This window comes from Pseudophryne corroboree, chromosome 1 (assembly GCF_028390025.1).
Source record: "Pseudophryne corroboree isolate aPseCor3 chromosome 1, aPseCor3.hap2, whole genome shotgun sequence".
Taxonomy (NCBI): domain Eukaryota; kingdom Metazoa; phylum Chordata; class Amphibia; order Anura; family Myobatrachidae; genus Pseudophryne; species Pseudophryne corroboree.
In genome coordinates, this window is record NC_086444.1 from 161,490,959 (window position 1) to 161,516,676 (window position 25,718).

Genomic DNA, 25,718 nt, shown 5'->3' on the forward strand with positions numbered 1-25,718 from the left:
TACTTATAATCGATAAACATCTTTTTAAGTTTAATATAACTTTAACAACACAGTAGCTGACAACACAGTTGGGCGCAGATTAATGTACACATGCAGGTGGCTGAAGGAAGGTATTAAACTCGCAGAGGTTCTCAAAAGCTGTCCTCAAGGCACCCCAAGGGTCCAGGTGTTATGTTTATCCATGCTCAGCTACAGGTGACTTAATTAGCACCTCCGTCAATTTGATAAAACCATCTGTGTTAAGCCCTGGATATACCTAAAACCTGGACCGTTGGGGTGCCTTGAGGACCACATTTGAGAACCTCTGGATTAGAGAATAGTTGCTTAGAAATTAATCAGGACTCAGGGTAAAACACGCTCTTTATCAGATTCCAATCTAACAAAGTTGAGGATTAATTGCCAAAGTATTTTGGTTTTCTAGCAGTAATTATTTTTTAGCCATTAGTTTTTATAGAAAACAATTTTGTGGCATATCCCAATGACTCTTGTACTGGATTAACTGTATAAGTGGATTTATGAATTCAGAAGTATATCAATTAGTCTGGTGTGTCTTTCTCAACATTTTCAAGATTACTGCTTCCATAGGGGGTGATTCAGATCTGATCGTAGATGTGCTAAATTGAGCACATCTACGATCATTTACTCAGACATGTGGGGGGACGCCCAGCACAGGGCTAGGCTAGGCACGCCCCCTCCCTCCTCGCGACCACCTCTGCCTGTCAATCAGATAGAGGCAATCGCAGCCCTTAGTTGGTTTTAGCATCTCACTGGGCCTCCGGGGTGCGCATGCGCAGTTCTCCCGCTGCGCGCACGCACTCCCCAAAGGTCTTCAGACTGCGATCACTGCTGCTACAGCAATCCAGTCTGAATTAGGCCCATAGTTCCTTATTTAACACGTGAAGATTTTATCTTACCAGCAGCATGTAGATTTCTTGTATACAACTGTGGCCATCACCAGTAGAGTTACACCTATGACGGCAAGTGGGAATGAGACATTAAAGCCTGGCAAATGGTATCAGCTCCACCACCAAATGGAGGAAGTGCATAAGTCCTCCCTAGACCCTGCTGATTTTGAGTCGGTACTTAAAATCAGAGGCAAACTTAATTTACTGTTGTCTCATAAGACTGAAATGTGCCTTAGACGTCTTAACCAGATCTACTACGAAAAAGGGGATAAGGCGGACAAACTATTAGCCAGAAAGTTGAGGGCTCAGATTTCCTCCAAAAATATCTTATCCATCCGCACCAAACAAGGGGCTCTGACCCATGATCCTGACCGCATTCTGGGTGAATTCGAGGAATTTTATAAATTGTTGTACAATTCGGAAAATACCCCCCCCTCATCACCGAGACTTGATAGGGGAATCGACTCCCTCCTAGACAAATGTAACCTACCATCACTGAGTGGCGCGACAGTCTCCCAATTAGGCTCAGAGATTACTATCGAAGAAATAGAGAATGCACTTAAAACTCAGAAACCGGGTAAGGCCCCTGGTCCTGATGGGATGTCAATTACGTATTATAAGAAATTTAAGGGTAAGCTTCTGCCCCACCTTTGCCGACTTTTTAATGGTTTCCTAAGTGGTAATCCTCTATCACCCCGTACCTTAGAGGCACGAATAGTCTTAATACATAAACCTGGAAAAGATCCCAACTCCTGTGCCAGCTACCGCCCCATCTCCTTATTAAACAACGATATTAAGTTATTCGCCAAAATTATAGCCTTAAGATTAAACCCAGTCCTCCCGCGCTTAATACACGCTGACCAGGTGGGCTTCATCCCAGGCCGACAAGCCAGAGACAATACACGAAGAACTATTAATCTGGTTCATCTTATTAACAAAACTAAAATGCCCTCCGTCCTTCTCTCACTAGACGCAGAGAAGGCTTTTGACAAAATACTATGGCCTTTCATGTTTGCCACTCTACGCAGATTCGGTCTGGGGGGAAGTCTACTTCAAGGCATTCAGGCACTTTACTCTAACCCTTCCGCTAGAGTTCGGGTCAACGGTAAGGACTCTCAACTCTTTCACATCAGTAACGGTACACGCCAGGGGTGTCCCTTGTCTCCACTAATTTTTGCCATGACGATCGAACCTCTGGCGTGTATGATTAGGGCCAACCCCGATATCAAAGGCATCCATGTCGGTGAGGAGGAATTCAAATTGTCATTATTCGCAGATGATGTCCTCTTGACTATCTCCTCTCCCAATATATCCATCCCTAACCTATTTAAAACCCTTTCATTATACTCTCATTATTCTGGATATCGTATTAATTACTCCAAATCGGAAGCCCTTCCACTGCATCTTGATGAGAATGCCAGGTCTCTCCTAGCTGCTAACTATAACTTCTCTTGGCGCTCCAAGAAAATTAAGTACCTTGGCGTGTACATTACAAACTCCTACGACTCTCTATACTCTGAAAACTTTCCTGCCCTCTTTAAGTGTATAGAGTCTGACCTCAGAGCTTGGGACAAACAGATTATAGCCTGGTTCGGACGGATAGTCTCAATTAAAATGAACGTCCTTCCGAGGATCCTCTATCTGATCCAAACAATCCCCGTGAGCATCCCCGCTGAGGCCTTATGTCGAATGCAGAAACTATTTGTTAACTTTATATGGTCTGGTAAGCCCCCCAGAATTAAGACCTCCACTCTGATACGCGACCCATTGGCGGGGGGTAGGGGATTGCCGGACATTCGTAAATATTATCATGCAACCCACCTGAGTCAGGCTTTGGCTTGGTTCTCCCCTGCCCCTCACCTGCCTTGGATTCGAGTCGAGCTTCTCGCGGCCGGGGTTTCCTCTTTGGTCTCCCTCCTCTCACCGACCAAGCCACTACGGTCATCACAAATCTGTGTCCCTACGACAAAGCTCACTTGCGCCTTGTGGTTTTTCTGCATTCGACATTATGGCCTGTCCACTTTCCCATCTCCTATCACGCCCATCTGGGATAACAGGGACTTCCCCCCAGGCTCCACTTTGCAATCTCACTCGTGGCTTCATCTGAACCCACGCCCGGGCCTTGTATTTGATTTTATAGAAGGATCCTCATGGCGTTCCCTACAATCTTTATGTGACAGATACGATATTTCCCAACCCGTATTTTACGAATATTTACAGCTCCGCTCCTTTTTAAGCTCCCTTCCCAAATCCCAGGTTATCCGCCAACTCACCCCCTTGGAACGTCTATGTATTTACTCTCCTATGCGGCAGGGTATTATCTCTATACTCTACGGATTGCTGCGTTCCCTGAAGGCAACAAGCATCCTCCCCAATGAACGTAAGTGGGAGCAGGACCTGGGCCCTCCACCTGAAGAAGACTCATGGGAAACCATTAGACAAAAAGTAGCCCAATCGTCAATTTCCTCTCTTGTGAAGGAAAATTCTTATAAAGTTTACACTAGATGGTACCGGGTCCCAGCAACGATGCATAAGATCTTTCCCGGGACCTCCCCATTGTGCTGGCGTGGATGTGGCCAGATTGGAGACTTTAAACATATCTGGTGGTCATGCCCCAAAATACACACGTTCTGGTCTCAGGTGGAGGCTCTCTTAGGCTCTGTCCTCTGCTCACGGATAACTCTGGGTCCCTGGTCAGCCTTGCTGGGCCTACCCTTACCCAATCTAGATAGCCAAGCTAATAGCTTGGTTCTCCAAATCTTACATGCGGCTCGCTGTGTAGTAGCAAAAAATTGGAAAAACACCAATACCCCCCATAGGAACATGCTAATAGCAAAAATTTGGCATATCTCCACGATGGAGAAAATCACAGCTTCCTTACATGACAGATCAGACAAATATAGGAGGATTTGGGAACCATGGTTCACCTATACCACGCCCCCGGTTACCGGGATTTGAAGGGATATGTTAAATTGTGAAGCAGTCCTCTACACCATACAGGTTCCAATAAACATGAGAGAAGTAAGGCAGACCCTGGTTATACAGATGGTATAATCCGTAGCTGGGAAGGTTTACGCTCCCATCTCATTTGTATTCACTGAGTCCGCTTCTCTGTCGAACCACCACTCCCCCATCCCCCCCCCCCTTTTTCCTCTCTTTCCCCCACTCTTTCTCTCTCTCCCCTTCTCTGAACCTTTCTTATTATTTTCTTTTTTGTTTGTTTGATGTTTAAACATAAAAAATTGTGTTGGTCGAGACATGCTTATACTCGGTATTGTCACAATATGCTCTTGTTTCTGTAATATTTGGTTGTTCCCTAGGGGACAACTTGTATATGATTAAGCATTTACTTGGAGCCGTCACCTCCTGTTTGTTCTGTATTTGCATGCTCGACTTTTCTTTAATAAAAATATTAATTAAAAAAAAAAAAGCCTGGCAAATGGTAGAGGGTGTGAGTGTACAGCCATTTTTGGGGTTGGTTTTGGTGACAGGATACGCAATCATTTGCATTGTTTTTGTGTTATTGTGTTGTTTTGTCTAGGGACAGAGGCTGCCAGACAGGACACTAGCCCTCAGTGCACAGAACAACCCTCAGCTGAATCCAAGGCACAGAATACACAAGTTATAGAGACTGCGCCACAGGAAACCATTCTGACAGTACACACTGAGGAAACACAGGTGTGGTTATGGTATTCGGTTACCTTACCTGTTTCAGTAACTCCTGTTTATTCCTTTACCACATACATCACCTACAGCACTCCTTATAGCAGAAGGTGGTTTATTTATTATAATTATATTTATTAATACGAAACTGTAAGGCCCCCCTTACATAATTCTTTCCCATGTGGTATACATTGCTAAATTAAAACCTCCCCTCCATAAAAGGCCCCTAGTGCTGGTCATGACAAATGTTCTATTTGGGTGGAACTATCCTTTGATTTTACTACCGGCATATACAATTATGTTTTGATCTTTTTTTTTAGGTAGAACCAGATGAAGAGAAAAAGTCTTTCAGTGCAGATGCCAGCACCTCTGAGGGTAAACGACTAAAATATTGACACAAGTTATAAGTATAAATGTAATAGATTTTTTTTTTTATACTAAAATACAGTATGAAAAAGTGACTAAAATTTATACTTTTATTTTTAATTATTAGGTGACTAAAATTCTTTATGTTTTAAATATAACAATTCCGTGAATAGAGTATAACGTTATTGGCCAATAAAAGAGACGATTGGTCTACAGTAAGCTTAACATACTATTGGGTATATTCAATTCCTGTCGGAAACTGCCATCTTGTCGGAAAGACATCAGTTTCCAACTGTTTCAGGTCGGAAAGGGGTTCCGACTTATTCAACGCCGGCACATTTTTTCCGACAAGTCGGGAATTCTTCAGCCGCCGATCCACGTGTGTGTTTCCGACAATATCAATCCAGCTTTAAAAAAAGTTGAGTTGGCATGACGGGAATGGCCCAATCCTGTCGGATTTGGCCGCGGCATTGAATACTCACATGTCGGATCCTTTCCATTGGAAAGGATCCGACATGAGTTGAATATACCCCTATCCCTTTAAACCGGGACCCTAAAGGATTTCACAGGTTCTGTGGCTGATTAAAACCAGGTGAAATGCTGGCTTGAAACCCGCCAGCCACAGAACCTGTGTAGTTCATTAGTGTCCCGGTTTAAAGGTATAGTATGGTAAGCCTATCTACAGGGCACTGGAAAAGTTTGATTTTGCTGTGAAGAGTGCATTACATTAATAGGGTAATGTGGTATTGCTGTTAAAGCGAGCAATACAATAGTAAGGATGAAGCAATGCAGTGTAACACTATAGTGGAGGCGTTGTTATATATAAGTATCATATGTGAGTAACGGAGGATGAAGCTATAAAACATAACTGAAGCTATGAACACAACAGTATAGTACATTAGTAGGCATAGTGTGACACTGCTATAAGGAGTCTAGGGAGCTGACCTGCTAATCCCATCTTTGTTCCAGAACATGACATCACACATGTCTCTACGCGCACAAGAAGCAGCCAGCTGAAACGACCAAAGATTGGAAAGAAAGTTGCTGAGCCGGAACCAGTGGAGAAGAACACCGGCAGCAGGGACAATACATCTAGGAAGTAATGGTGGTTTTACATTTGTCCCTAAACTTAATACAGTGGAACAGATTGTAGAAGAAAATCACATCATAGCCTGTGCACACTAGGTTTTAGCTTTGACTTTGCAGACAGTGTGGATAGGACATACAAACAGTGTATACTGTAAAATGCAGAGTAATGTAAGGACTAATTATTATTATTAACCTTTATTTATATGGTGCCACAAGGGTTCCGCAGTGCCCAGTTACAGAGTGCATAAATAATTAAAATAGCGACTTACAGTTGAAGACAAAATAGGACATGTACAAGGTAAATAAACATACCTACATCAGCTGATGACACTGGGGATGCAGTTACATTGCCGGGAGTCAGGATCCCAGCGTCAGGATACGATGCCGGAATCCCAGCTAACGGGCTATTCCCACTTGTGGGTGTCCATGACACCCATAGAGTGGGAATAGAACCTGTGCAGCGAGCCACTGCGCCCGTAGCGTGGCTAAAGCAGTGAGCCTGCATGGGTCTTCATTGCGCTTGCCCCCTTGTCGGCATTCTGGCGGTCAGGATCCCAGGGTCGGTATGCTGACCACCGGAATCCCGGCTACTGGCATACCCAACGCAAAAGATGTATCAGGGTGGCAGAAGACGGCAGGCTTTGCTGCAGTTGAAGATTATTAAAGTAAGAAAAGGATAAGCACATGAGAGAAGAGGGCCCTACTCGTGAGAGCTTACACTCTAAAGGGGAGGGGCAGACAGACAGGGGTGACACAGATGAGGTAGACAGAGAGTTAATGATCCATAACCAGAGCACCTGCCCATTCACATGGTAACACTCACTGCAGACAGCCATGCTTGGTATTAGCAGGACACCTGGAAATCACTACACACTAGTTCCTTGACCCACCACAGCCAATCACATTTCTCTTATGCGGCTCTGTTATAGATTCCTCATTTCCTCATTTGAAAAAAATTTAATTCCCCCAAACAACATGAAATAGGCGTAGCTTTCTTATTGCTTTATGCCCATCTGTTTGAAATGTTCTGTCTTAAATGTTTTTGTTAGTTAGTACATATAGTAGTGGGGAAGCATAATACCTTAGAGTATTATATAGTAAAGAGGAAGAAGTCTGATTAATGATCTTTAAAGCATATATCCTCAGTAATACACACAGGGCCTGACGCAAAGTCGCACGCAAAAGCAAACACAGAATTGGTGGTCGCTTGTCTGCGAGTATTTTGCAAATGACATATATACTCATTCCCTGGTGTACATCCATGTGGCTGAATGTGTAAGCCACCATCGGTCACACAAACGAAAATTGCACCGTCTCTATGACAGGTGCAGTGTCTCTGTCTGACCAAGGCCTCCTATGCCCTGCAGGTGTGCGTCTGGGAATGCAGTGCTTATATTGCCACGGGGGCCATTAGGCTGCGCCTAGGGTTAGGCTGTGGTTAGGATTAGGTTGCTTTTAGGATTAGGGTTAGGCTGCTTTTAGGGATAGGCTGTGGTTAGGATTAGGTTGCTTTTAGGATTAGGGTTAGGCTGCTCTTAGGGTTAGGCAGTTGTTAGGATTAGGTTGTTTTTAGGATTAGGGTTAGGTAGTGGTTAGGATTAGGTTGTTTTTAGGATTAGGGTTAGGCTGCTCTTAGGGTTAGGCAGTGGTTAGGATTAGGTTGTTTTTAGGATTAGGGTTAGGCAGTGGTTAGGATTAGGTTGTTTTTAGGATAAGGGTTAGGCTGTGGTTAGGATTAGGTTGCTATTAGGAATAGGGTTAGGCTGCGCTTAGGGTTAGGCTGTGGTTAGGATTAGGTTGCTCTCAGGAATTGGGTTAGGCTGCACTTAGGGTTAGGCTGTGGTAAGGGTAAGGTTGCTCTTAAAAATAGGGTTAGGCTGCGCTTAGGGTTAGGCTGTGGTTAGGGTTAGAGTAAATGCAAAAAAGCATTGCCGACTGTTGACGTTCACAATGTCGACATCCTAGCCCCTAGTCAGCGACTCTGACTCTATGTGCTCGCCCTTTAAGTACAGGCTCATTGAGTGCTGAACTGCCCTCTCTCCCTGTGACTCACCTCTGCTTGCCCTCAGGATACCTTGAGCTATGCATTGCTCCTTATCCGTCTTGTAACTACAGTAGTTTGTCTATTGCTCTGGGTTGTTCCAACATAATATCAGCTTACATTTGGTGTACCTATGGTATGTCACGTTTCACTGTTACTTCGTATATTCCCTGCCTAGCACTGCTATGTGTCACTTTAAAAATAAAATATAACAATAATAATACTTTTTGGTTGCAGAATGGACTCTAAGGAACAGATAGTGGAGAACTTTAAAGAACTGATCCAGCAACTTGCGGAAGACAAGGATGAGAGCGAGATGGCCAAACTTCAGGAGGAGATCTCAGCGAATCCTGTGGAACACATGTTATATGACAATCAGGAGGTCCAGAAAGCACTAGAGGACAGGTGTGAAGATAAACAGGTAAATGGCTTCATCGGTTCATTATCTAAAATCTGAGCACATCACAAAACTTATAGTGGGTGCTCCTTGGAAAGGGACTACTAACCTGCTGTAATACTTTACATTTATTCTCTATATCCTCACTCTCACTCTGCACTGATAAACACACAGACCTTTCTGTTACTCACGTGAACTAGTGTTAATAATAATAATAAATAGTGGCAATAATAATCTCAATAATAACAATAATAATAATAATAATAAATAGTAATAATAATAATAATAAAAAGTAGTAGTAATAATAATATTATTATTATTATTATTATTATTATTATTATTAATAATAATAATAACAATACATAGTAATAATAATAAAAAATATAATAGTAATAATAATATCAATAATAATAGCAATAACAATAATAAATAGTAATAATAGTAGTAATAATAATAATAACAACCAATAGTAATAATAATGAAGCACTGTTGTGTTTAACTGGTTGATGTGTCCCTGTTGTAATGTGTAAAATGTGAATATATTTTAGTATAATTTTACACTGGGTTAAAAGTATAACCATAGTAAAACTAGATGGCCCTTTCAGCAATGTTTAATCACTTTTGCTAATATGTAATAAAATATAATTAGAGGAAATGACTTTCTGTCCAGAATCTTCATGGTTTATTCTGTAAACTCTGCTTAATAAATGTGCATATTGCTTCTTGCAATGTATCCACTGTTAGATTTGCTGTTGCCTGTAAGGAGTTAGCTCCGCAGGTGGAAGATACGGCTGGTAATCTGCTTGCAGATTGCCGATATCGCTGTTATACTTGATAGTTGCTGTGAATGTCCCATATATATTTCCATTGTATTAGACGGAGCTGGAGCCAGTAAATGGTGATATCGCAAAGGATGTCTATGAGCCTCAATTAGTGGATGCCCAGGAAATAACGAGAGATGCTTTGGCCACCGAATTTAATTTAGAACCAGATGACAGCAATGGAAAATCTCTCACCACCCTGGTTTCAGTCAGCATGGATTTGGATAAATCATTTGAAGACTCATTTCCTGACCAGGTGACAAGAGTTTTCTGTTCTTGGGGATCTATTTCATGGGAGTTACCAGCTATAGTACATGCTGTCCAAGGCAATGATATGGTATAGAATAGGCAACGCAAATCCAAATGACACTGAGGCCTAGATACTGTATATAGGTTAAAGTTATATGTTTACTATTGTCCCCTTCCAAGTGGCAGAAAACTTGGTTATAGATCCCCCTTATCCCTCTAGTGGTAATAAATCCCATGAACATTAACCACCTCCCATTAATACTCTGGAACATTTTCATTGTGTGGGCACATTCCTAAGTCTTCTCATTTAAAAAATCAGTGGACAAACTGGGCACATGCAGCACATTGTGGTGCGTAGGAGTGCCGCAGCCAGTCACAGGTGATTGAATTTAAGTGACCTCTTATTCAGTTCAATAAATAAATGCAGGTTGATAATGATCAATACCTCTGAAAGTTTGAGTGTCACTGAGTGGCTGGTGCAGGGGATTGTCTTTTGTATACTAGTCATGGTGTAAACTGAATACTAAGTGTAGGGGATATATATATATATATATATATAGTCCACGGGGCAAAGTACTGTACTTTATGTTGGGCTTGGGCACTGAACTGTAAACTGGGCATGGGCACTAGACTGTATCGCAGCAGAGGGTTTACTATCTACTAGATTTTATATAACACCATATAAAATTATAGGACGGGGCTGTGTCTACCACTTGATAGGTGAATTCATGAAAATAAACTAAAATATAGCCAGCCTTACATTTTTGGTTAGGCTGCTGGCAGGCAGTACTGTACACTTGGAGACCGAGAGCTGGCTTCTCTCGGTCTCTCCTCCAAGGAAGCAAACACAGCCACCTCCTCCGGGGCTCCACACATTGCTAAGATTCCCGCCTCCTTCTTCAGTGCAGCCTGTGGCGCGCCAATGACTGAGCCGCAGGCTTGCTGACACCGACAGCAATTGGACAGCTGAGCCGTCGCTCAGCTGCCCTAACTACAGCTGTTAGAGCACTCTTAGAGCTGTAGTCAGGACAGCTGAGCGACGGCTCAGCTGTCCAATTGCTGTCTGGCTCAGCAAGCCTGCAGCTCAGTCATACCCCCAGGCCCCCCTTGATCCAGCTCTGCATATGACCCCCCTCCCCCCCCCATTCCCTACACTAATTCATGAAGAGGGATTTTAAAGGGCCCTCTTTAAATGTACTTTAAAGAGTACCACCTTTCTAGCTACATAGATTCCTCCACTGGTAATTACCATAGGCGTGCGCAGCACATTTTATTAGGGTGTGCACCGCCGGAGGGGCAAGTCTAGCACCGCCTATTGGGCATGGCTAGCACACCTATTGGGTGTGGCTAGCACCATTTTACAATTAGTGTAAGTGGGAGAGCATAAGAATGCAATAAAATGCCTCTCAGCCTGCCCACCCTTCACTCTGTGCCTCACAGCCTGACCCCCTTCACTCTGTGCCTCTCAGCCTGCCCCCCCTTCACTCTGGGCCTTTCAGCCTGCCCCCCATTCACTCTGTGCCTCTCATCCGGCTACCCCTTCCCTCTGTGCCTCTCAGCCTGCCCTTCTCTTTCACTCTGTGCCTCTCAGCCAGCTACCCCTTCCCTCTGTGCCTCTCAGCCTGTCCCCCCCTTCACTCTGTACCACTCAGCCTGCCCCCCCTCCTTCACGCTATGCCACTCAGCCTGCTACCCCATCCCTCTGTGCCTCTCAGCCTGTCCCTCCACCTTTCACTCTGTCTCTCAGCCTGCCCCCCATTCACCTTCTCAGCCTGCACCTCGATCTGTGTCTCAGTATCCTCCCTTCTCCCCCTCCATTCTCTCACCTGCATGTGAGGCCAGGAGCAGTGCCGCGGCAGTCAGTAATCAGACAAGGCAGGGAGCGCTGCGCAGTAGTGAGTGACAGGCTCGCTGGTGGCAACTCAAATGCTGCACTGGCCGCCGGGCCAATCAGAAGCCGTGGTCCGGCATCCAATCAGGAGCCGCTGCTACTGATTCGCTGCCACTACGAGAGCTGCCTCCAATTTGCTGGAGACCAGCGCTGCATTTTAATGCCACCATCGAGTCTGTCACTCACTACTGCGCAGCGCTCCCTGTCCTGTCTGATTACTGACTGCCGCTGCTCCTGTCCGCCGGCTCACATGTACTCCGATGCCACCTGGGCCCTCTTGTCTGTCAGGGCCCAGGACAAAGGTTCGACGGTCGGCCCTGCGTGCGGGGGGTGATGGACATTAGGGGGCGCCTGTGTGTACCAAGCACCCCCCGTGCGCACGCCTATGGTAATTACTAATACATACAAGTGTGTACATTATTTGCAGACACCCTATACCTTCCCAAAAACATTTACCAATTCCTGCAAGGATACCTACATGTGTACATTAACAATAAAATGTCTTCACTGAGACCTATTGGATAATCTGACCAATCACATCTGTACAATGGAAACTGGCGCTAATGCTTGGAATCCTCAAATTAAATGAACATTTCAGACCTTGAAAAAGTAATGTGGAAAAGCAAAAAAGGCATCTAGCCCTGCACGCACACCAACACTAAAGAGATGACAAAGGGCCTAATTCAGCATGGATCGCTATACAGAGAAATTGCAGTTGTCTGCGAGAAGGAAGACGCCACCCCGTCAGGAAGAAAAACGCCCTGTGTAAATGTCACACGCCATAGGCGGCGTTCACCGCACTTACCGCTGCATGCCTGCTGGTCTGTGTAGCGGCCTCCGCCTTCGTTGGTCCACGGGCTCCGGCGCCTGGCTGGCGCGGCTCCCGGCGGTTCCCCGGGGCAGGGGCGCCGCCATGACACCCGGCATCACGTGGGCGGGGAGCGGGTGACGTCATCAGACTGTTCCGCCAAACCAGCGGAGGCGGGAGATTCAAAGGCAGACGCCGGGCAGCGCCTCGGCGCCTGAGTATCGTCTTTTCCCCTGAAGTGGATGCCAGTGCTTCTGTTCTCGGCGGATCTCTCCGAAGCATACCCCAGTGTCTCCGGCATTTCCAGGTGTCAGCTGTTGCACAGCTTCCAGCGTTCCCAGCCGCTGCTGGGTTCCACTGCGCTCTAGTCACCAGTGCTTCTTGGAGTCAGCGTGGGCTGCAGGTTAAACCTCGCTCTCAAGTTATACAAGTCTTCAGTGTCTTTAACCCTTGCTCTCAAGTTATACAAGTCCTCGGTGTCTTTAACCCTCGCTCTCAAGTTATACAAGTCCTCAGTGTCTTTAACCCTCGCTCTCAAGTTATACAAATCCTCAGTGTCTTTAACCCTCGCTCTCCAGTTATACAAATCCTCAGTGTCTTTAACCACCGCTCACAAGTTCTTCGAATCATCAGTGTCTTTAACCACCGCTCTCAAGTTCTTCAAATCATCAGTGTCTTTAACCACCGCTCTCAAGTTCTTCAAATCATCAGTGTCTTTAACCACCGCTCTCAAGTTCTTCAAATCATCAGTGTCTTTAACCACCGCTCTCAAGTTCTTCAAATCATCAGTGTCTTTAACCACCGCTCTCAAGTTCTTCAAATCATCAGTGTCTTTAACCACCGCTCTCAAGTTCTTCAAATCATCAGTGTCTTTAACCACCGCTCTCAAGTTCTTCAAATTATCAGTGTCTTAACCACCGCTCTCAAGTTCTTCAGTCACCAGTATCTTTTACCATCACTCACAAGTACTTTCCGGACATTTCTCCATACGCTCCTTCTCTGTTATGTGACATTGTGTTGCTCTCTTCCTGCAATAAAGTCCTTTAATAATTTCACCAAGCTTTACTGTCAGAGTCCTGTATGAGGAAGACCTATATCAAGCCATCCCTGTTCCGACCCAACTGTGGTTCCTCTCCCCTACCATCGGGAGAACCCCCGAGTTCACAACACCCCCAACCTAGGTCAGTGACAGTAAAATTGTGAATGCATCGAAGATCGCTATCCACTCACAGATGCATACGCAATTCCCAGAACATCGAAGACACTTTGCCGTCTGAGCACATGTGGGTAGATCTGTGCCTGCCACTAATCTGTGACTGAGACGGCCTGGAAGTGGGCTGCTCTGACGTCAGAGACCCTCCCCAAAAACACCTGGCCTCGCCAGAAACGCTGGATTCCTGTCTGTCAAACAGCGGCTACATTGTGATTGTGATCTGTATGCATCTTCTGTCACTATTACCTCTTGCGCGTGTGCAATGCGAACGCAACGCACGCGCAGTCATTCGATAATCTATCCTATTGCAGTTAATAAATGGGACGCTTTGTTTCCCAGTAAAGGCTCCAAAACGCAGATGCAATTTGATGTGCAGTTTTGACTTTTTTTTAGTAAATTGCATGGCTTGCAAACCGCACATCAAACTGCATTCAGACCCAATTTCCTCCTCAGAGTGTTGCCTGTGTGGCTGATTCTGAGGCCAAACACAAGTCACAATGCGCTAAGATCTTGCGGATTTCAGCATACTGGCCAGAGCAAGTTATCGGCTGCTACACATGGGCCAGATCAGGTGTCCACAAAAATGGAACTTGCTAGTATGTATGGATTGTTCCGTCTGGTGACAAAGCACACTCTTCGTGAAATGTGCCTTTGTGGGCGGTAACTGGACAGCGACCATGTAATCACACTGAACTCTCTATTGGGAGTGTCATGGAAGCACTACAGCGGTGTAAGCCGATGTCCTTGATCGTTCGTCACATGTGGACAAAGAAGGACCGCCTGTTTCAGACCTTTTTTTACACCCAGCATGGGGCTGGTGTAGACCCGATACTAATGATGTAAGAACAGTGGGCAGGATAGGCTTCCACAGGCAGCCGCACAGATATGTAGTATACACAGGCAGATTCTCACATAAACTAGGAAGCAGGCTGCTGCCACAGAGGAATCAGAATCAGCCCCACTGTGAGCAGGGCTAGTCTGCCCCGCAGTCCGGCCTCCCCTGCACAAGTACAAAATCATCGCACAGAGGCGATGCTTTTGTACTTGTTGAGTAACTCCCGGACAGCGCTGCTCCTGCGGCTGTCCGGGAGCTGCGCTGTCCGGGAGTTACTCCTCGCTGCCCAGGGTCGCAGCGCCTGCGTGTCATGTCACGCAGCCACTGTGGCCCGACCCCTGCATGGTCCGGCCATGCCTGCGTTGGCCGGACTGCGCCTCAAAAAACGGCGGCTAAACGCCGCTGTGACGTTCCCTCCCGCCCAACGAACGCCTCTGCCTGTCAATCAGGCAGAGGTGATCGCTAGGTAACGACAGCCTATGGATGTCTGGCATGCGCCGGCGTATGCGCAGTTCTAACTCGATCGCTGCGATCGGGTCGGAATGACCTCCAAAGACCATTATCTTATAGTCAGGGTGGCACAATAAATCTTCAAAATACACCGTCACCTGAGTGACAGACATGAAGGTGACGCCATTTGCCCGGCAGAGGGCGCCCATGCTACCACACAGCTCTGACGTGTCGTTGTCTTGGAAATAGTCGCATAGAAACGCAGGAGGACGCCGACAGCTGAGCCACACAACCAGAGCCGCCGCGCTTGCTCTCCTCTCCTGCCACAAGTGCCCGGCACTGTGCGACTCTCGGACCCGGAGCGACTGAACACTCGCAGCCGCCGCCGCCATGCCTCTGCCGGAGACCATGTTCTGCGCGCAGCAGATCCATGTGCCCCCGGAGCTGCCTGACCTGCTGAAGCAATTCACCAAGGCGGCCATCAGGACGCAGCCCCGGGACGTGCTGCAGTGGGCAGCCGCTTACTTTGGGAGCCTGTCCCGAGGAGAGACTCTGCCAGTGAAAGATCGGGCTGAGAGCCCCGCAGCAACCCAGAGAACAGACACCGGCCTCACCCCGGGTCTCCTGAGAGTGCTGCACAGGCAGCTGTGTGCCGGGGTGATGGTGAGCAGGGAGGAGCTGGAGGAGAAGTGGAGGGGCCTGTGCATCCCCCTGGCACAGCTACACAGCATCCTGGAGCTGGATGATTTTGGAAGAGAAGTGGATTGGCTGAAATTCCTCGCCCTGGCCTGTAGCACCTTGGGTGGGAGCATCACCGCTGCCCTGAAACATGCCTGTGGCATCCTGACCGAGGACCCAGATGGTGGTGCCTCCCGCATCCCCTTCCAGACCTTCATTTTCCTTTACAAGTACCTGGCCCAGGTAGATGGCGAGATACCGGAGGTGCAGGTGGAAGATGCGCTGCGTGCCCTGCAGGCTGATGCGGACAGACAAGCTAATATGATCCAGCCAAGAAATTTTTTAAGTGCGCTTTGTCCTCCTCTTTCTTAAGAAAAATGTGGAGTCTCAAAAGCTGGAGACATGAGAATGTAATGGCTATAAATATTGTATGTGGTTTATTCAGAATAAAAACCAGGAAAAAACATTTAGTGGTATTTCATGCTTAACATAGAGGGCTCCAGTGATGATTACTGGTGGCTGTTTCACAAGATCTGTTGTACAATATACTGATATACCGGGGTGAAATAAAAAAAAAAAAAGGGATGAAGTATTATAACATGGGGTTATGGTTGGAACACAGAACATTGCACCAGGCTAGAGAACTCTTTATTTATTCCCATATAAATGTGGGACTGAAAAATTACCCCTTTTCCACCAAAAACCCAGGTTCGACCTGGGTATGCAATAGCCCAGGATAAAAGTTTTGTGGAAAAGGGGTATTAGTGGTGGACTGTCCCTGAGTTTGCGACAGCAGCCCAGGGATGTATCAGGGATTAGACTTTCCCATTACATTAAAGAAATTGTATATAGCAATGACCTTGTAGTTTATCCAAAATACCTGAATTTGCGGTTTGCTTTGTATAATTATACATATGAGGTGATGGGATTGCTGTGTGTTTTTGTGGATGTCTAAAGGTGAATCTCACATTCAGAGAAGTCTGTTGTCCACATGTCTTTAGGCCTTGGTATATGGCTACTTTTAAACTTCCACTGATCTGATCATTTAGTCTGGTGTTCTTGTTATACTCCAGGAATAGTTGAGGCAATCTGCTGATTTACTTTTCTGTGTCCAGAATCAAAAAAATATTAAAATATTACACTTTATGGAGTAGAGATATGGGATCTCTTACCCGGAAACCCTTTTTCAGAAATGTTCTAGACCAGTGCTCTCTGATAGTAATATTATACAGGCATGATCGCAGAATGGGGGTAATTCCGAGTTGATCGCAGCATCAAATTTGTTAGTAGTTGGGTAAAACCATGTGCACTGCAGGGGGGCAGATATAACATTTGCAGAGAGAGTTAGATTTGGGTGGGTTACTTTGTTTCTGTGCAGGGTAAATACTTGCTGCTTTATTTTTACACTGCAATTTAGATTTCAGTTTGAACACACCACACCCAAATCTAATTCTCTCTGCACATGTTACATCTGCCCCCCCTGCAGTGCACATTGTTTTGCCTAACTGCTAACAAACTTGATGCTGCGATCAACTCGGAATTACCCCCAATGTCCATTACCTCCCCAAGTCACTATAACGCCTGGGCCTGTGGGGAGAAGGAACAGGACATTTTTAAATGTAATTTTATATATTTTATGTATGGTGTCCAAAATAACAGTAACACATCCTATTCTGAAAGCTCTAAGTCCCAAGAATTCTGCCCAACAGAACCCAAGACTGTTAACTACATTGCACTTTAATGGTAAAACTCCTAATTCTACTTACCCATCACTTTATTTTTTGGTCTCTAATCAGAGGAACACATCCAAGAGAAGGACCAATGGGTTATCGTTTCATTTAATTAACATTATTTTTACATGTATTTATATAGTGGCAGCATGTTCTGTTGCGCTATACAATTAAGGAGATGCTATTAGGTGGACGCTAGTTAGATGTTTACGCTAAACATGAATGTTTTAAGATCTGCTCATGCACAGAAGCTGATCTGGGTCTACAATGTCGCTCACACTGCGCCACTAGCTGCAGTATGATTGTACACTGCTGGTATTTGTGGGCGACAGGCAGCGTTCCAGGAAATGGGGGCATGTTGGCCCCGATCCTTCACCGCCCAAAGCTAATGGCTGCAGCATCACTGGCCCTGGCAGTGTGATTTAGCCAGACATACTGAGTAACCTGAGAGTTACTCCGATGTTCACGCAAATGCCGGCAGTGAGGATCTTTTTAATTAAGAGGCCTCCTGCGGTGTTTGCATAATCTCGCACAGCCGATACACACAAAGACATAGATGCTGTGCATTTAGTAGTCATCAACTCCTGGGAACAGATCATTATTACAAAGGTTATAACTTGTACAAACCATCACACTATTCCCAAGAAACTGCTCCCAGGAAGGATCCCACAGCATGGGGGTTAATGAATCAAGGGAAAATAAATAGGTATAACTCTGACTATTGCTCATATGACTGTAGTAAAAGGAAATACTGAGCCTAGAACCAAACAATATTTACCACCGAAAACATTGGTACAAGAAGCAACTTGCAGCAAAGATGGACACATATCAAATATATCACTGACAAACGTGTAATAAAATCTGCGGGACGAGTGTCCAGCAAATGTACATGGAAATGCTGGTGCAGCAAAACGTGGAACAGTGACCCCTGCAGCAAATGAACGAATGGACTTAGCACAATGGATGTGTAAAGACAGCAAAGTCAGCTGAAGCTATAAACAGACAACTGCAGTTACAGTATATACATTGCGCTGCAGTTATATAGAGCTGCAGTTAGTTATATAGAGCTGCAGTTATATAGAGCTGCAGTTATATAGAGCTGCAATTATAGAGCTGTAGTTATATATAGTCAGCTGCAGTTATATCAGACTGCTACAGTTATATAGAGCTGTAGTTATATACTGTCAGCACTTATATACAGACTACTGCAGTTACAGTATATACATTCCGCTGCAGTTATATAGAGCTGCAGTTAGTTATATAGAGCTGCAGTTATATAGAGCTGCAATTATAGAGCTGTAGTCATATATAGTCAGCTGCAGTTATATCAGACTGCTACAGTTATATAGAGCTGTAGTTATATACTGTCAGCACTTATATACAGACTACTGCAGTTACAGTATATACTGTCAGCTGCTATTAAGTACAGACAGTTACAGTTGTATACTGTATAATTATACAGGTGCAGTTACATACAAACAGCTATGGTTACAGTATATACCGTCGGCAGCAATTATTTAGAGACAGCAGTATATACAGACTGCTGAAGTTATATAGAACTGCAGTTATATTTTGTCAGCATAACTTTTTATATATATATATATATATATATATATACATACACAGACTGCCGCAGTTATATAGAGCTGTAGTTATATACCGTCAGCAGCAGTTGTATAGAGTTGTATTTATACAGTACAGTATATAGTGAGCTGCAGTTATATAGAGACAGCAGCTGTTATATACAGATGGCTGCAATTATATAGAGTTGTACTTATACATAGTCAGCTGCAGCTACGTACCCTCAGTAGCAGTTATATAGGCAGCAGCAGTCACATAGAGGCAGCATCAGTTATATACAGATTGCTTTAGTTACTGTATATAGAGTTGTAGTTGTATATAGTCAGCTGCAGCTATATACCTTCAGCAGCAGTTATATTGAACTATAGTATGTATATATATATATATACACACACACACACACACACACACACACACACACACACACACACCTTAAGTTATATACAGGCTGCAGCAGTTACCTGTATATATAAACAGCTGCAATTATATATAGACAACTCTGCAGTTATATACAGACACTGGACATTCTGTCAATGTCAACATTCAGAACGTGTCAGTGTTATGTTATGCTGTCCACATTCTGACTGTCGTTAAACTGTAACACACAGACTGCTGCAATTATATACAGACTGCTGGTTATATGCAAATAGTTAGTAATATTCAGACAGGATGCGTTAAGCATCCTGGCGCACTGGATGCCGGCAGTCAGGTGACTGCCGCCGGAATCCCGCTGCCGGACCCCAACCAACGGCATCCCGAATGTAAACATTGGGGTGAGGGTTAGGGCCCAGAGCGGGTTAGGGTTAGGCACTAGAGGGGAGGGGTTGTAGCCACCACCGCCCGAATCTTAGCCCTAGCCGCCACCCGCTGTGATCAGTCGTAGTGGACATTCCCCATTATCTTAGCCCTAGCCATCACCCTAGGCGGGTTAGGGTAAGGGGGAGGGAGTAAATTGATTACCACATCCCCTGTCAGCACTCTACAAGTCAGGATGCCGCGGTCGGTCATGTGACTGCCAGCATCCCGATTGTTGGAATATCATATCACACTCAGACAGCCAAACTTCCCTGCTAAAAACAAACTATGGCCCTCATTCCGAGTTGTTCGCTCGCAAGTGAATTTTAGCAGATTTGCTCATGCTAAGCCGCCGCCTACTGGGAGTGAATCTTAGCATCTTAAAATTGCGAACGATGTATTCGCAATATTGCGATTACACACCTCGTAGCAGTTTCTGAGTAGCTTCAGACTTACTCGGCATCTGCGATCAGTTCAGTGCTTGTCGTTCCTGGTTTGACGTCACAAACACACCCAGCGTTCGCCCAGACACTCCCCCGTTTCTTCGGCCACTCCTGCGTTTTTTCCGGAAACGGTAGCGTTTTTTCCCACACGCCCATAAAACGGCCTGTTTCCGCCCAGTAACACCCATTTCCTGTCAATCACATTACGATCGCCAGAACGATGAACAAGCCGTGAGTAAAAATCCTAACTACATAGCAAATTTACTTGGCGCAGTCGCAGTGCGGACATTGCGCATGCGCATTAAGCGGAAAATCGCTGCGATGCGAAGATTTTTACCGAGCGAACAACTCGGAATGAGGGCCAATATCTCTTGGTTCTTAAAATATTTAGTGTGCATGAGCTGTACAACAGTTTCAGTCTTTATATTGTGCTTTCACAGGTTCCAAAATGATGTTGCAAAAGAGACAAAATATTTAATCTATGATCAACTTTTGCACTAAAATGTATAAAATTGTATACAAGAAGTTCATGTTCTGAGACAGGATGAGACCTGTGACACCTCTCACAATGGTTTATGTGTATTTGACCCCCTGTACCGTAATGCCCAGATTGTTACCCCCATTTTCCTGGTTTCTTCACACCGGGACTGAGGAGCTGATAGACTATCATAAGATCCGGTGCTAATACCTGAAATCAAGCTCAACACATTTATAGTCCCAGTGCATACATCACCAATAAGCAAAGAAACACGTGGTTTTTACACTGTAGCTGGGGGATTAGTATGATTTGAAGATGGACGGGATGCCGGTTGTCAGTATACCGACAGTGGTATCCCGTCCATCAGAATACTGACAGCCCCCAGTAAGTAACCCTACCCCTCACCTTTACCGTACTCTAACCGTCCCTTGTGGGTGCCTAACCCTAACCCTCCCGGGTGGTGTCTAACTCTAAGGGCTGTAACACACACTCCGGTTTTTCCCGGATGGCAAAAAGCCGGACAAACTTTGTCCGGCTTTTTGCCATCCGGGAGAAACCGGCAGTGTCTGTCACACAGGACGGCTTTGAGCCGTGTGTGATGCTGTGCGCATGCGCAGCATCAGACACGGCTTCAGTAAAAACCGTTGTGTGTGAAAGCTCCCCTTCACACACACGGTTTACTGGCTCCAAAGACGGCCCGGCGGCCGCCCGGCCGCCGGACCTTCCAGTGGTGAGACCCGGCTGCAACCCGGCAGCCGGGCCGGGGCCGTGCAGTGTGAAGGGACCCTAGCCCTCACACTGTTAACTACAATGCCGGCACGGGCAAAAGCTGTCCGGCTTTTTCCCGTCCGGCAAAAGCCGGGTAGTGTGTTTCAGCCCTAACCCTCCCTTCCCCGCTGCCTAAACCTAACCCTCTCCACTAGGTGTCTATCTAAACCTAACCCACCCTGCTAAGTGTCTAACCCTAACCCTCACTGCCCGGTACCTAACCCCTCTTCTGATGGCTTTATCCCCCCCCCCCCCCACGGCGGGATGTGATTGCGCCACGCTGAAAAAAAGGTTTGGGATTCCTTGCAACAGTATTTAGACGCCGGGATCCCGATTCCAGCCTGGATGCCTGCGTCAGTGTTCCAGCTGCGGATGGGATTGCGGCTGCGGTATTTTGAATGAAAATTTGTACAATAAGTTTCTACTGTAAACATAAAAGACAAACGAGGTCAGCCAAGCCAAGACTAATATATATGATGAAAATACTATATACTTGATCTCAAACAGAAGTTGATCTGAATTGCCAGTCACTTCTTACTTTTACCATTACTATTTGTGCCACGGATTGGGTAATAATTTTAATGCATATAATACAAGTCTTGGACTCATAAAAGTTAATTGTGGTTTATATCTTTCATCACAGGTTCTTAATCCAGATGACCTAGAGTCCACAACACATGATAACATGATAACCGAAGTAGAAGAGACAGAAATACAAGAAGTGTTTAAAGAGACAGTGGCCACAAAAGCCACTGAATCACGTATGGCAATATCAAGTGAAGACTTGACGGATAACGGTCTGCCTGGATATTCAGAAGGCAATTCTGCAGAAGCATGTCCATCATCTGATGCTGCATCAGCCCTACACACTGCTTCTCTAGAAGAACCAACCATTAATGTTAGAGCTGAAACACTGCCTCTTCTGCGGCAGGGCCCTCTACTTGTGGTTGAACTCCAAGATGTAGCATTGCAGCAACAATCTGATGGACAAAGAAGCGTTTCTGGAGAACAGTCTGAAGGGTCTGTGGAGACAGACCAGTCTGTGCAAAAATCTGTGGAGCGAGGTGGAGAGAGCAGCTCGGAGGAAGTGGAAACAGAGGTCCCAGTAACAGACAGAAGGGGCGGTTTGCGCAGGAAGGTCAGGGCGTACAGAGGACCTGCTAAGAGAAGAGCCAAATTATCAGTTTAGTAGATGCTAGTATTTAACCTAGTTGTTGTTATTCACAAATATTTGTAAAACAGGATAATTTAGAGCTTTCTAAAAGGTATATAAAGTTGTGCAACCTAGGTCACAGGCATTTGTATCTGTTCAATTCTAAAGTTTTCTGTTCATGTAAGTTTTTCCTATTTCGGTTTTTATTGTGTGTATTACCCGCGTTTCACTACTTTTCTTATTTCACATAATGGCACCAGAGTTCCAAGCTCTAACTTAAGCACAAGTGTTAATAGATAAGGGCCTGGAAGTGTTAACTTTTTGGAGTTTAATGACCAAGTAAAGCCATTTTTGAATATGAATATAGTTCAAAGCTTGTGCGTTACTGAGCTAAATAATACACCTGTGTTTCTATTAAATCTTTCCAGCATGTTCTACCTTTTAAAGAAAGCAGACGCTTCTTTACGTTGCATTAGGCAGTTAAGAAGCCGGTGGTTGTCTGGGCAACAGAAATGCTTTGCGCAGACAATAGATTGGTGAGTCTTACAAGGCAGTGTAGTATCACAGCTAACTACTGACATGCTGTGCCTTGTCTTTCCAATCTTCCCTATATCAGCACCACTTTATGGTCATTTCTGCAGCTGGAAATGATGCTACTTCTTTTCTTATAGGCCCTACACACTTGTCGATGTAACTGAAAGATATGAACGATCTCGTTCATTAATGAACGAGATACCGTTCATATCTTTCAGTGTGGAGGCACCAGCGATGAACGATGCGCGGCCCCGCGCTCGTTCATCACTGGTGCCCGTCGGCTGTGCATGCAGGCCAATACGGGCGGTCTAGTCCATATTTGCCTGCACTTGTATGGAGCCATGTGACGGGGGAGTGAAGTAACTTTGCTCCCCCCGTCACTGCCCCCCCGCCGCTGGGTCGCCCATCTGCCGTATCGGCGGTCGGGCAACTCGGCGGCGTATCGCCATGTCTGTAGGGCCCAATACAGTACTTTGACTTCTTTAGAAGGCAAGTGCGTGAATTAAAACATATCACAGTTACTGTGATATAAAAAATTATGATGAGATTTTCCTGAATACAGTTTAGGCAAAGGAATTAAAAAATAATACATCATGTGGCTGCAGTGTTGGACTGGGGCAAGAAGAGGGTATCCGGATGATAGACAGTGTCTAATTAGACGGTCAATAAATAGACACCATATGTTAGACAGTCATTAGGTCGTCATGGTCAAAAGGTCGACATAAAAATGGTCGACAAAAAAAAGGTAGACACAGGGTTTTTTGTTTTTTTTTGGGGGGGGGGGGGTTTACATGTTTTTGGACTATTTCGTACCTTCTCTATCCATGTTGGCATAGAGTTGGTTATAAACCTTGTGGCGAGCCACTGAGCCAGAAGCATGGCAGGTGAATGCCTTTTTAATTGGGTTCCGGTATGAATGGTCGACAATGTTAAGGTCGATCACTATTGGTCGACATTGACATGGTCGATATGGACAAATGGTCGACACATGAAAATGGTCGACACATGAAAAGGTCGACATGAATTTTTTAACTGCTTTTTGTGTAATTTTTTCCGTAACATCTCCAGGAACACCAATTAGTGTACCGTGTCCCCTTGCAGCTCACCGCTGTGCTCAGCACAGGTTACTATTCCCAATCGTAGTCCACGTGGATGGTAAAGTATGAAAAAGTTCTAATTTTCTCTAACGTCCTAGAGGATGCTGGGGTCCACATTAGTACCATGGGGTATAGACTGGTCCACTAGGAGCCACTGGCACTTTAAGAGTTTAATATTGTGGGCTGGCTCCTCCCTCTATGCCTCTCCTACCAGACTCAGTTTAGAAAATGTGCCAGACGGAGCCGGTCACAGCTAGGGGAGCTCCATAGGAGTTTTCCTGGTTTTCTTATTTTTTTATTAGAGTTAGGCACAGGGAGGCTGCTGGCAACAGCCTCCCTGCTTCGTGGGACTTGGGGGATGTAGTGTCCAACCCTGAGAGGACACTGAGCTCCTGAGGGTGATGATCGTTAGCCGCCCAAGGCGACCGCTCACTCCCACAGCATGCCGCCACCCCCTAACAGAGCCAGAAGATTCTGGTGGCGAGTGAGTCACCGGCGACCCGACAAGCGGGGAGCCGGTGTGAATGGCGGCAACAGGGTAGGAGCGCAGTACTAACTGCGCTCCGGAGTGCTCAGCAGTACATCAGTGCGGCACCAGGAGGGCGCCCTGAGCCAGCGATGTTGATACCCTACACTGGTCACTAAAAGGGCTTTCAAGGACCTCGGTAATGCTGATTGCAAAAATCCTCCGGACAATATAAAATTTGAAAGTGCGGGAAGATGCGCCATCATCAGGGGGCGGAGCTTCTCCTCAGAGCGGATCCAGCAGCATTCAGCGCCATTTTCCTCCCTGCAGATCAAGCAAAAGAGACGCTGACAGGGAGTGCTGTCCCTCCACACGACTCCAGCTATCCTGTGCAGTACCAGGGGGTTGTAGAAGGGGTGGAGGCTGTGTATTTACTGTGTAGTCTATTAAGGTACACAGTCAGCGCCAGGTATTTTTGTTATAACTACCTAGTGAAGCGCTGTGGGTGTTTGCTGGCTCCAAGTTCTGTGTTTCTCTGAAGGTACTTGGTAGGGAAACTGTGTCTGACATTTTCCTGTGTGTGGGTGTACACTTTTTCACATAGCCATGTCCAGGGACTCTGTGTCTTATGCTGCAGAGGACATTTCTTCTCCAGAGGAATCCATTCCATGTACACAGGAATGTAATGTCTTGTCTCAAATCCCTATTGCTGAGCCAGAATGGCTGACCTCTATTAAGGGAATGATCTCTCAGATCTCTACTAGGGTAGCTCACACTGAGACTGAAACTCAGGTTTTAAAGAATTATATGGCTGTTTGGTCAGGTTCTGTTCCTATTCCTTCAAAAACCCCTAGCATTTACCCACAGAAATGTGCACTTGCCCAGATTATGCAAGATGACATGGATACCGAGACTCTGACACGGCAGACCATGATGGGGATGTGCTGAGGGGGGAGGCATCCCTGGCAAAGGGGGTGCAGCTCATGATTGAGGCCATTAGAGATGTGTTAAACATTACTGACACAACACCTGAGCAGATTGAGGAGGCTTACTTCACAGACAATAAGAAAGCCTCGCTAACCTTCCCTGCGTCTAAAGAATTAAACGCTTTATTTGAAAAATCCTGGGAAACCCCGGAGAAAAAATTCCAGATTCCCAAGAGGGTTCTGGTTGCTTTTTCTTTCCATGAGGAGGATAGAAAAAGATGGGAAAACCCACCCATAGTTGACGCATCTGTCTCCAGACTGTCAAAAAAGGTGGTTTTACC

The 25,718-nt window shown here is 45.6% G+C and overlaps 2 protein-coding genes across 6 annotated transcripts in view; both read left to right on the forward strand.

The window, feature by feature from the left end:
• The window catches only part of FAM169A (family with sequence similarity 169 member A), a 157,057-nt gene extending 134,341 nt beyond the window's left edge, over positions 1-22,716 (forward strand). For 4 of the 5 annotated variants that reach the window (XM_063963844.1, XM_063963845.1, XM_063963846.1 and 1 more), the window contains 6 exons: positions 4,447-4,583; positions 4,889-4,943; positions 5,904-6,033; positions 8,302-8,485; positions 9,338-9,538; positions 21,845-22,716. In XM_063963844.1, coding sequence (XP_063819914.1) covers positions 4,447-4,583; positions 4,889-4,943; positions 5,904-6,033; positions 8,302-8,485; positions 9,338-9,538; positions 21,845-22,390 — 1,253 coding nt within the window. In that variant the 3' untranslated portion in view covers positions 22,391-22,716. The remainder of the gene's footprint in view (positions 1-4,446; positions 4,584-4,888; positions 4,944-5,903; positions 6,034-8,301; positions 8,486-9,337; positions 9,539-21,844) is intronic. The other variant, XM_063963847.1, reaches the window with a different exon arrangement.
• ROPN1L (rhophilin associated tail protein 1 like) lies at positions 14,814-15,872 on the forward strand. The gene has a single exon (XM_063963850.1). It carries the CDS (start codon positions 15,119-15,121, stop codon positions 15,776-15,778), a length of 660 nt encoding a protein of 219 aa, XP_063819920.1. The 5' UTR covers positions 14,814-15,118; the 3' UTR covers positions 15,779-15,872.
• Positions 22,717-25,718: the final 3,002 nt, after the last annotated feature.